This window comes from Podarcis muralis, chromosome 1, assembly GCF_964188315.1.
Source record: "Podarcis muralis chromosome 1, rPodMur119.hap1.1, whole genome shotgun sequence".
In the NCBI taxonomy this organism is placed as follows: domain Eukaryota; kingdom Metazoa; phylum Chordata; class Lepidosauria; order Squamata; family Lacertidae; genus Podarcis; species Podarcis muralis.
The window spans coordinates 25,690,340-25,702,644 of record NC_135655.1 but is presented as its reverse complement, the minus strand read 5'-3'; the positions used below and the strand labels follow the sequence as shown (position 1 = coordinate 25,702,644).

Below are 12,305 nucleotides of genomic sequence, written 5' to 3'. Positions count from 1 at the left end.
AATAGCTCACTGTGACTTGTTTGCAAAGCATTTTGAAGATTACATTGCTAGCATCCGCTACATGCTTTATTCTGCTGTTACAGCATATGAATCTCAAGGGGTGTCCAGAACACTATCCTGTTGTGTTGGCTGAGTTTCAATTAGTAAGGCTGGGGTGAAAGGACCCCTGGACGTTTAAGTCCAGTCAAAGGTGACTATGGGGTTGTGGTGTTCATCTCACTTTCAGGCCAAGGGAGCTGGCGTTTGTCCACAGACAGCTTCCCAGGTCATGTGGCTAGCATGACTAAACTGCTTCTGGTGCAATGGAACACCGTGACGGAAACCAGAGCGCATAGAAACACTGTTTACCTTCCCACCGGAGCGGTGTCTATTTATCTACTTGCACTGGCATGCTTTCAAACTGCTGTGGGAGCAATGGGAGCTCACCCCATCACAGGGATTCAAACTGCCAACCTTCTGGTCGGCAAGCCCAAGATGCTCAATGGTTTAGACCACAGCGCCACCCACGTGGTCAAGGTGTTTGGATCAGTCAGGGTGGCTGCTTGCCCTCTGGATCTATGCCCCTCTTGGTTGATAAAAACTAGCAGGCAGGGGACAGCCGGCTGGGCCAGGGAGGTGATTAATGACTCCTTGTGAAAGGGGGTTGTCCCTGCCTGCTTGAAGGAGGAAGTGGTAAGACCACTGCTTAATAAACCCTGCTTGGATTGTACAGCTTCCAATTGCCCTTTCTTGGGCAAGGTTCTTGAACGGGTGGTTGCGGACCAGATCCAGGTGCTCTTGGAGTAAAACGGATGTTCTAGATCCATTTCAATTGAGATTTAGGCCCAGTTTGGGCACAGAAACTGCTCTAGTCACCCTCTATGATGACCTCTGCCTGGAGAGAGACAAGGAAACGTGTCTCTGTTAATTCTACTTGACCTTTCAGTGACTTTTGACCATGGTATATTTCTGGAGCAGCTGTCCAAGTTGGGGGTGGGTGGCATGGCTTCTAGTCCTACTTGGATGGTCTTTTCCAGAGTGTGATGTTTGGGAAGTGCTAGTCAGCTTTGTGGAGCCTTCATTGAGGGATTCCTCAGGGTTCGTCTTTATCTCCCATGGTGTTCAACATCTACATGAAACCACTGAGTGGGGTCATCCAGAGTTTTGGAGTACGCTGTCTGCAATAAGCTGATGACACGCCGCTCTACTTCTCCTTTACATCTGCGGGTGTAGCAGTGGATGTGTTGGACTGCTGCATAGACTGGATTAGAGCCAATTAACTGAAGCTCAATCCAGATAAGTTTGACACACTGTTAGTGGGTGGTTCCCTAGACCAGATGGATGGGAGGTACCTGAAGAAGAAGAAGAATTTGGATTTGATATCCCACTTTATCACTACCCAAAGGAGTCCCAAAATGGCTAACATTCTCCTTTCCCTTCCCCCCCCACAACAAACACTCTGTGAGGTGAGTGGGGCTGATATACTTCAGAGAAGTGTGACTAGCCCAAGGTCACCCAGCAGCTGCATGTGGAGGAGCGGAGACACGAACCCGGTTCACCAGATTACGAGTCTACCGCTCTTAACCACTACACCACAGCTGACCCTACACTTCCTCGGAACGTAGCTTGGGGATACTCCTTTTGTCTATGCTCTAGGGTAGATGTGTTATACGTGGGGCCGCTTCTGATGACGGTTCAGAAACTTCAGCGGGTGCAGAATTCAGCAGTCAGGTTGCTCACTGGGGCAAGACGATTTGAGCATATAACACCGATCCTGGCCTGACTGCACTGCCAGTTATTTTCCTGGCTTGAAGCACTGGGAGTAAACCCCTTTGGATCTGGCATTTCTGAGCTGATTTGCATAGGATTGCTACTGTGGTGAAAAAAGCTCCAGCTATCATTAGTTTCAAGCTACTTTTCTCCCAGTACTTTCCCCCCGGCATCGAATCACTGCATCTCTCTGCTGCTAGCGGCTTGCTTTATAAACATAGTGGGTGATACAGCTTCTGCCCTGAGGAATGTACAGTTGACAAAGGTAATTGCAGAGGGAAACAAAGCAGCATCGATCAGGCTGACAGTGGACACATGCACACTGAAGCCATATGCGCTGGTTATTGGTTCCACTTCCACTCCACACACTTCGTCCTGCATTCACCCCTCCTCTTCCCTTCCTCATTCATCACGTTTGTCTTCTCTGCCTCATGCCTGTGGCTTTGGCCTGTTCCCTTTCTAATTCTAAATTCCATTAGTAATGAGGCAGAAAGGCAGGTGTAATTAAACTTGTGTCAAGAGGGATATGAACAAGGAGAATGCAATATTCTGGTGAACAGGCTTTATAGGGTAGTTTCCTATTAATGTACTAAAATGTGGGTGAAGCTAACCCAGACTTTAGCTAGAGACATAATATTTCTTGAAAAGCTTTGTTGTTGGGGAGAGACATTTAGGGGGGGAATGAAATATATCAAATACTGGATTTCTAATCAGACTTACTTTACTACTTTAAGAATATGGAATGTACTGTGTATGACATAGCACATAAAACTGCATTTTTGGAGGGGTATATTTGGATCCATTTAAAAGTATAAATGCCTTTGAACCATAGAGATCCAAAATAGATATATCTTAGTCTCTGCCTATTAGGAAAAATAGAAGTGTCAAATTTGTGAGAGAAAGGATAGCCATAGAATGAAGCAAAGACAAATATCAGAGGCTGAAAGGAGAAAACTGACATTCATAGAACAGGCAACAAACCACAAGGAAGAATGGGGAAGGGGAATCATGTCATTGGAAAAGAAAGATATAATGCACAGTTGTTAAAAACGAGGAAGTTGGAACATTTTTCCATCTAAAGAAAATGGAAAATCAAGAGAAATAAAGTCCTGATAGACAGAAAAACTTGGATAAGGTATGAATGTTAGAAGAGCAGTAAAAAAATAAGTGCTTCAAAGTATATTGTGTGAGCTTCAGTAACAATAAATTAATTATTGTAATGATATATACATAAAAGTATAGAAACCCTGTGATGGGGGTGGGATAGTAATACGCAGGAGAAACAATAAATTAGAAAGTAAATAGAAAATGCTAAAAGAAAGAATGGAATAAGTATAGAAAATGGGAGAAATGGAGACATTATAACAGTTTGAAAAGGGGAATATATGAAAATGAATGACAGCCATCCATATGTTCCATGAAATGAGACCAAGCCAAGTTACAAAGTTAATAGAATGAACTCAGTGAGCGGAAGAATTGTATAAGTAAGTAACTGAAAGAAAACCAGAGGCATTTAAAAAGCATTAAAGCATTTTGACATCTCACCCTGAAAAAGCAGTAACAATAGAGGAAAGACATCAATAAGAAAAAGAACATTATTCGTTTCAAGCTAGGTCACCAAGTATTTGAAAACAGTTCAGAGCAGAGTAGCATATAAAGTGTAGAAAAGAAAAGAAATGAAGGGGGAGGAATCACAAGCGTTGAAAAATACGCTGAAAAATATTATAAAATATTTAAAACACTAGGGATGGTTGAAGCATTTCAAGTGAAAGGGTCAAAGTTGTGCAAGAGAAACTAGTTGAATGGGGTGGGGGATTTTAAATGGGACCCAGTCCACTTTCAAGCTGGGCTAAATTCATAATAGAGCTTTCCTCGTATTTCATCTGCTCCTTTGCCCCTCCCTCTTAGTTACTTTTCATGCCCATTCCTTAACAGACTACAAGGACAAAAATAAAAACAGCAAAATATAAAACCCCACCCCATATCCCCTTGTTTTTAATAATTATTTAATGTAATTATTTAATGTGATTTGATTTTATTTTTATCTCACTACATCTGAGTAAAGGGCAAATCCTTACAAATAGTACTGATATTGCATAGAGAACATAATATCAGAAAGATCCATAACTTCTTATTCTTTGACCACGAAGTTCATGGGCTTCAGAAAACAGATTTCTTAAAGTAGCATGTGCCTCTCTGAGGGGATTCTCATTTTATTTGGAATGATTGAACGGAAGGCAAATGGATAGACCAGTGTAATGTGGGTAGATTGTCACTCTGGGAAACCTGAGCTCACAGCCCCATTCTTGTGTGCATCGCTATCTCTTAACATAACCAACCTCACTTGGCTTTTGAGGGAGTAAAATGAGGCGGTGAGGTAACTATGTGTGCCACTCTGTGATCCTTGGAGGGAGGGTGGGGTGAAAATGAACATAGTTTAATTGGGTTTGCTTTTTTAAGGGAGAAGGCAATTGGGAGACGTGTCGTTGCACACACAAATGTAAGGTTGTGGTCATCCAGCAGGAGCATTGTTGTAAAAGTGGGTTTAAAGGTAAAGGGACCCCTGACCATTAGGTCCAATCGTGACCGACTCTGGGATTGCAGCACTCATCTCGCTTTATTGGACGAGGGAGCTGGCGTACAGCTTCCGGGTCATGTGGCCAGCATGACTAAGCCGCTTCTGGTGAACCAGAAACGCCATTTACCTTCTTGCCGGAGCGGTACCTATTTATCTATTTGCACTTGGACGTGCTTTCGAACTGCTAGGTTGGCAGGAACAGGGACCGAGCAACGGGAGCTCACCCCGTCGCGGGGATTCGAACTGCTGACCTTCTGATCGGCAAGCCCAAGGCTCTGTGGTTTAACCCACAGCGCCACCCACGTCCCTAAAAGTGGGTTTACGTGGCTGTAATCTGAAGACTCTGAAAACCTTCCTTTAGTTTATTTGTGTGTGTTTTTAAAGGGGGGGGGGTCATGATGGCCAATCTGGTTGGTATGATTTAGAAGGGAGCCCAGGCACGTTAAAGAATGATAAACTGTCACAGAAGATGTGTGTTAGAATGTAATCCTGTTAAAAATGTCTCTGCAGTATCACAGCATCTTACATAATTGAAAAGGAACTGGTCCTCTATGACAGAGGCGGCTTGTAAGAGATCAAAGCCTCAAACAGTGCATTAGGTAATCTGTCCATTTCCACAGGAGCACAGGGCACACCAGTGAGGCAAAAATTGAATGTTCTGCCTTAACCAGGTGTGAGGCTATGATTTGGATTGTGCTGTGAAAAACAAAATAGATCAGTTTATTTAGCTAGCTAATGTCGGCATCTCCCCCCTCTATGCGCACACGTACACACACACACACACACACACACACACACTCACACACACACACACACACACACACACATTTGATACAGTTTGGGTAAAATCCTGGCAGCTGTTAATTACCTACAATTCAATTAACAGTGGGAGCTTAATGTGTGCCATACTTCTCTCTGTACTTTACTCTATTATATAAGTTACTGTAAGATCAACTAATGCCATCAGTTCAAACAAATGTATTGAAATGTAAGTAATGGAAGCATTGCCCCTTATTAGAAAATACAAATTAATCATCAAGCGTGAGATCTTTCATAACCAGCATTATCCCAGCATGCTTTAAGGAACTAAATATTTCAGCTTTAAATTTAAATAATGAATAATGCCAGAGGGAGAAAGCAAAATTAGGACTGCTTTGAACATTACTGGCTGAACTGCATGGTAAAACCTTTCCAAATGGAACAGAACACTCTCTCATTTATCATTCCCAACATCAGGTCATCAAAGATACTAGAGGTAGTATTGTCAGTGTAACTACTAGCCGTTGATAGCTTTGTCCTCCATGAATCGGTCTGAGCCACTTGTAAAGCCAGTCAAGTTGGCGGCCATCCCTACATAATGTGGGACGAAGTTCCACAGTTACATTGTACTACGAGAACAATATTCTCAGGGCTGGTGCTACCATTAGGCAGAGTAAGGAAGCTGCCTCAGGTAGCAGTCTCTGGGGGGCAGCAGGGGCAGCCCCAGCCATTTGTCTTTGCATGATATCAGAGCTGTGTGTTCTACAGAGCCTGTCACTGTAGGTAGGTAGGTGTACATATTGCATAACATTTATACACAGCTTGGTTGTACAAAACTTCAAAGCGGTTTACATTAAAATAAAGAAAAATTCACAACCATACTTTAAAACATGTGTGCACCCTCTAAACTAGCCTGCTGCTCTCAAGGTCAGTGGAGGATGCTATCCTATTGCCAGTATTAAAGTAAGATCCAATCAGCTTCTTGTATGCAAAATGGGGAGGTGCCATCTTGTCCTCTGCTTCAGGTGGCAAATAGTCTTGGGCCAGCCTTGCATGTGCGGTGTGAAGAATTACTTAGCTCACTGGAAAAGCTTTGTATGCAGAAGGTCCCCGGTTCCATCCTCAGCATTTTCAGGCAAGGCTGAGAGAAGACTCTCAGTCAGAAATCCTGTCAGAAATCCTGGAGAGCCAGTGCCAGTCAGTGTTAACAATACTGAGCTAGATAGACCATTGGTCTGACTTGCTATAGAACTGTTTGCTATGTATTGGATGGGGTGGTTGGGGGATGTTTGTCCTGAATCTCCCAAACACCCAACCTCATTAGATGACTCCACTTTCTGGCGTTTTGAGAGGAGAAGAAAAACACCACTCCCATTTTCTCCACACAATGCATGGCTTTATTATGCACCTTGGGGTAGGGGTAGCAAGCAGTACCTAACTTTTAAGTGCACCAGAGTCACTGCTGCCCCCAAAATCCTACCAGGAACTCTGTGCAGCTTAGAACTCTAACCTGAGCTTGCTGCCCACTGCTATGTCATTAGCCTGGGAACCAATTATCCTTCTTGCTTCCCCAGCTGATTTTTCCACTTGGTTTTAGAAGCTGGAGGAGAGGGAGAGGGAGAGAAGCCGCCTAGATTATTTATGTTACCATTTCACAAAGTTAATGAATTTCTGTGCACAGGATGTTTGTCAGTTAACAATGCCACATTATTTATTTTCCCTTCTCTCCCTTTCTTAACAGATTTCTCAAATCCAGCCTCAAGCTAAAATGAATGCCTTGCCGACTGAAGGAAGCTGAGGACCCTGTCACCGCAGCCAACAGAAGTACTAATCCAGCCGTCCTGTCCGTCTCTGGTTGACGTTTGGCACCTTGCTCTGGGTTACCTGTACGGGACACAGTTACCTTAGCATTCAGCATACATGGCGAGAGGCAACAACATGTGTAAGCCTGGCTAGCAGGACAGCGACTTTCCAAGTGAAAGGCCATCTAATTATAAACGGATTATTTTGCATTTCGCCTCTGGGACGTTACCTCTTACCTGCATAGAAACACAGCATCTCTTTCCGTTTTTTTTTTTTTACTTCTTTTTGCTAGCATTTCCCCCCTTTTTTCAGTATTTTGTTTCTTCATTTAGAAATGGGCCCGTGGACTAGAATGTGGCCCGTGGACAGGGTTGTTTTCTTTAAATCATGGCTTGTCTTTTCTCTGGGCCTCTCCATGCAGTTCTCCAAAGCTCTGGCCTGTCCAAGTGTGTGCCGCTGTGACCGGAACTTTGTCTATTGTAACGAGCGAAGTTTGACCTCAGTGCCTCTTGGGATACCGGAGGGTGTAACTGTACTCTACCTCCACAATAACCAAATTAATAATGCTGGATTTCCTGCAGAGTTGCACAATGTCCAGTCTGTGCACACAGTCTACCTGTATGGCAACCAGCTGGATGAATTCCCCATGAATTTGCCCAAGAATGTCAGGGTTCTCCACCTGCAGGAAAACAACATCCAGACCATTTCTCGGGCTGCTCTAGCACAGCTCTTGAAACTGGAAGAGCTGCACCTGGATGACAATTCCATCTCTACCGTGGGGGTTGAGGATGGGGCATTCCGGGAAGCTGTTAGCCTCAAGCTTCTATTCTTGTCCAAGAACCACTTAAGCAGTGTGCCTGTTGGCCTTCCAGTGGACTTACAAGAACTACGAGTCGACGAAAACCGCATTGCCATCATATCAGACATGGCCTTCCAGAATCTCACAAGCTTGGAACGTCTCATAGTAGATGGCAACCTCCTTAATAATAAAGGCATTGCAGATGGCACCTTCAGCCACCTATCCAAACTCAAAGAGTTCTCTATAGTACGGAATTCACTAACATACCCTCCCCCTGAACTCCCAGGTACAAACCTGCTTAGGCTTTCTCTACAGGACAACCAGATTTCACACATACCACTTTCAGCCTTTTCAAACCTCCACCAGCTGGAGAGACTCGATATTTCCAACAATCAGCTCCGGATGCTGTCCAGAGGTGTCTTTGACAACCTTCGCAACTTGAAACAACTCACAGCAAGGAATAATCCCTGGCTATGTGATTGTAGTATTAAGTGGGTCACCGAATGGCTCAAGTTAATCCCTTCCTCTATCAACGTGCGAGGGTTCATGTGTCAAGGACCAGAGCACGTCCGAGGCATGGCTGTCAGGGAACTCAACATGAATATGTTGTCATGCCCCACAACCACCCCTGATCTGACGCTGGTTACCCAAGCTCCCTCTACATCCCTGCCAACCACAGTAACCCCTACGTCACCGGTCTTTACACCAAGTGACAAACACACTCCTCTTCCCCACACTGTAGCCACACTCCCCACTGTGCCTGAGAGGGACGACGAAGAAAAAGTGACCCCTCCCATTACTGAACAGTTCCAACTTTTCATCCACATTGTGAATGACACTTGCATCCAAGTCAGCTGGCATTCCCTTTTCAACGTGATGGCCTACAAACTGACCTGGGTTAAAATGGGCCACAGTCTGGAAGGCGGCATCATTCAGGAACGGATAGTTAGTGACAAGAGGCAGAACATTAGCTTGGCGAGCCTAGAGCCCAAATCCACGTATCGGATTTGCTTGGTCCCCTTGGATGATTTTAATAATTACCGAGTTGGCGAGGACACCGTCTGCTCTGAAGGCACCACCAAGGCTTCCCTGCTGAGCAATGGAAGCAACACGGCTTCCAGCCACGAACAGACCACTTCTCATAACATTGGGTCCCCGTTTCTCTTGGCAGGCTTGATCGGGGGGGCCGTGGTGTTTGTCCTGGTGGTCCTGCTCAGCATCTTCTGCTGGCACATGCACAAAAAGGGACGCTACACCTCTCAGAAATGGAAATACAACCGGGGCCGGCGGAAAGATGACTACTGCGAAGCAGGGACCAAGAAGGATAACTCCATCCTGGAGATGACAGAAACCAGCTTTCAGATTGTCTCCTTAAATAATGATCAGCTCCTTAAAGGAGATTTCAGACTGCAGCCCATTTATACCCCAAATGGGGGCATTAACTACACAGACTGCCACATCCCCAACAACATGCGCTATTGCAACAGCAGTGTCTCAGACCTGGAGCACTGCCACACGTGATAGTTGAGGGGGTTGTGTGGCGAGACACCTGACGCTGAGAGCAAAAACTCAGAGGGAGGAAAACAAAACAAACCTACTCACACAAAACAAACAAAACAAAAACAAAAATTACATTTGATAAATGTTACACAGATGCATTTGTGCATTTGAATAATCTGTAATTTATATGGTGTACTATATAATGGGATTTAAAAAAAAGTGCTATCTTTTCTATTTCAAGTTAATTGCAAACAGTTTTGTAACTCTTTGCTTTTTAAATCTTAAAAGAAAAATATATTGCTGAAGTACTGTACAGGGTTGTACAATAAGAACCCAATGCCATGGCAAAGGAAAGAACACCTCATTCTTCAAACATTAACCACTTTGCTTTCTTGGAGCTGTTTGGGGGATAGCAGCTCGTACATTTTCCAGTAGTTTTAGGAGATAAGTTTGTATTAAATGAGGAATCATGTGGAATGTCTAAGGTAGAGCAAATGACAGGAGAAATACAAATTAACCTCCTCTTTTGGTTCATAAAATCGGAGTAACTCATGTTAAACTTAGTTCATCACTTCTACCTGCCTCTGTACCTTTTAATTCCCGCCCCCAGCCAGAGAAGAAATTAGGGCCTTTTGGGTATCAAACACTATGAATCTCCACCATTGTTTATGTTGGTATCTTTTCTTCCCCCACAGGATGCTCATAATGCATCTGTCCCTCCTCGCAAAAGCTGATGTGAAAATATTCAAGGCAAAATCTTAGTTTGTTTTTAAGTTCTCATAAAAATCAGGACATTATTTTAAAAAAGAAAATCCTGACCAGTCTTGTCAGAACTTTTATTCTACATTCAGATTTTTATATTCTTATTCTCTCCACTCCAGCCCAAAAGCACATTTCTTTAGTTCTGGCCAAGACCAGAACTAAAGTTGGCCTTGAACTTATTGAAGAGTATTCATTCCAGCAATCCAAACAGATGTGGTTAGTTGGCCAGGGCAGCTAGCAATACCGATTCTCATCACTAGAAGGATAATCCCAAACACTCTTAACTCAACAGAGGAATTCATGTTGCTATTTCTTAGTTTCACACCTATCTCTGGCTAACTTAGACTGAAATCTGATATACATGTACCTGGGAGTAAGGCCCATTGGCCTCAGTGGGGCTTAATTCTGGGCAGACATGGTTCGGATTGTGCTCTAAAAAACCAATAATTTCTTTTTTACTTCACTCACTGAAGTTCGCCTGCTCCATGAGGAGGAAAGTGAATATTGTGAGGCATTTAAACCATATAAACAATTCAGTGAGGAGTGTTCCACAGTTCTCCAGAGAGATAAAATCATCAGGCCTAAGTTCAGTTTTAGCCGGGCAGAAGATAATGTGTCAAGAAAAAGATCCAGTTAAATATGTTTTAAAGGATTTGTGAGGCGCATGTCACCTTAAATGCATTCCACATCCTTTGACAATCCCACTTTGGTAGAATGTGTTTGGTCCTTGAGGCTACAGCAGTGCTCCCAATTTTGTCTGATTTCCACCAATATTATTTTGAGAATGTTGTACCTCTGCAAATGACACCCTGGGAATGTATGCTGTACAGTCCCTATTAAAATGAAACAGAAATTGACTCAACCACTCCTCCCTTTAAAGCTTGAACACACCCACATAATCCCAAAATATGTGATATCAGAGCACAACAAAAATCATAAAAACAAATTCTATTACTTGCTCTCCTTGACTTACATTGATTGGGGAGGTAGAACTTTTATCGAAACCCTTTCCTAACATCAGAAAGACCAGACACAAGTTGTCATCTCAATAAAATACATTTTAATTGAAAAGTTAACCACAATTACTTTTGAGAAACTGGAATTACTTAAGGGGTTGAGCTGAGGGGGCAGTTAGTACTTGCTCTGCTCAGTCTCTTGTTCATCACAAAACTGAATTCTGCACACAGCTTCTTCAGTTCCTTGACAATCTTCACCCGCCACTCCAAGGAGATTGATCAGCACTTTGGCGTACAAAGGCAGAGTACAATCACTTCCTGAGGAATTTTGTCCTTTCCCACCCAACACCTTTTATAACCACATTTTGGATTTCCATTCTATATTCTGTATATTTGCTATTTTCTCCAGCTATAACAGGTATTTTAGGCAACCTGTGTGGCTACTGTAATAGTGAAGTCACTGAACCTTTGCTAAATAAAAGGCTGCCGTATGGTTTGAAATGGTGTAATTTTAGCTAGAAACCTTTATGCAAAGCGTTTTCTTTTTCTTCCGGCTATATAAGCTGTTTGGCTGTTGACAAAAGGAAATTCTTTTTAAACATAAATAGTGGTATGACTCTCCACAGTGAAAAAGTACTTGCATGTGTGTGCATAAGGAATCCTAGAACTGTAGACTTGGAAGGGACCCCGAGGGTCATCTAGTCCAACTCCCTGCAATGCAGGAATCTCAGCTAAAGCATCCATGATACATGGCCATCCAACCTCTGTTTTAAAACCTCCAAGGAAGAAGAGTCCAGTACCTCTCATGGGAGACCGTTCCACAGCTTTTACTGTCAGGAAATCCTTCCTGATGCTTAGTCAACTGGTGCTTGTTGCAAGCATGCTCAACAGGGGTTACATTTAATCTACCCCAATTTAATATATAGATTTCATTTCAGCAGAGAGATGAATGAGAACTGGTTGGTACTAAAGGTGTCACAGCGCTACTAGCTGAATAGTCTAGGAACCAGTTTTCTTTTTCTTTTAAAGGCTACAAAAGGTAAATGTGGCTGATGTTCAAATGTATGCCTGAAAGACTAAAAGTTAAGTGTAGAAAACATCAGCTGCATGTTAGTCCTCATTGCTCAATAATGCAGGCACGCACAAAATTCAACCACAGATGTGCTGTTCCTTCTCACAGATCAATAATGTGGTCATGGTGATGGATAAGCTCAGCCTTCGGAATTAAAGTGAAGTGTCTAGACAGGAAGGCTGTTTCAAGGCCCACATAATCTCAGAGGCCATGCAGAAAGGGATCCATAATCTAAACTAGTGCTGCGCTGAAATCCAATTATTCAAAAGTTTTATGCTCCTGGGAAAGAGGCTTCCATTTTCCACCCACATTATGAGGGCACTCTAG

The 12,305-nt window shown here is 43.3% G+C and overlaps 1 protein-coding gene across 6 annotated transcripts in view; it reads left to right on the top strand.

Moving 5' to 3' along the window:
- The window catches only part of FLRT2 (fibronectin leucine rich transmembrane protein 2), an 89,570-nt gene extending 78,163 nt beyond the window's left edge, over nucleotides 1–11,407 (top strand). For all 6 annotated transcript variants that reach the window (XM_028718132.2, XM_028718142.2, XM_028718176.2 and 3 more), the window contains one exon: nucleotides 6,828–11,407. In XM_028718132.2, the coding sequence (XP_028573965.2) occupies nucleotides 7,224–9,209 (1,986 nt within the window). In that variant the 5' untranslated portion in view covers nucleotides 6,828–7,223 and the 3' untranslated portion in view covers nucleotides 9,210–11,407. The remainder of the gene's footprint in view (nucleotides 1–6,827) is intronic.
- Nucleotides 11,408–12,305: the final 898 nt, after the last annotated feature.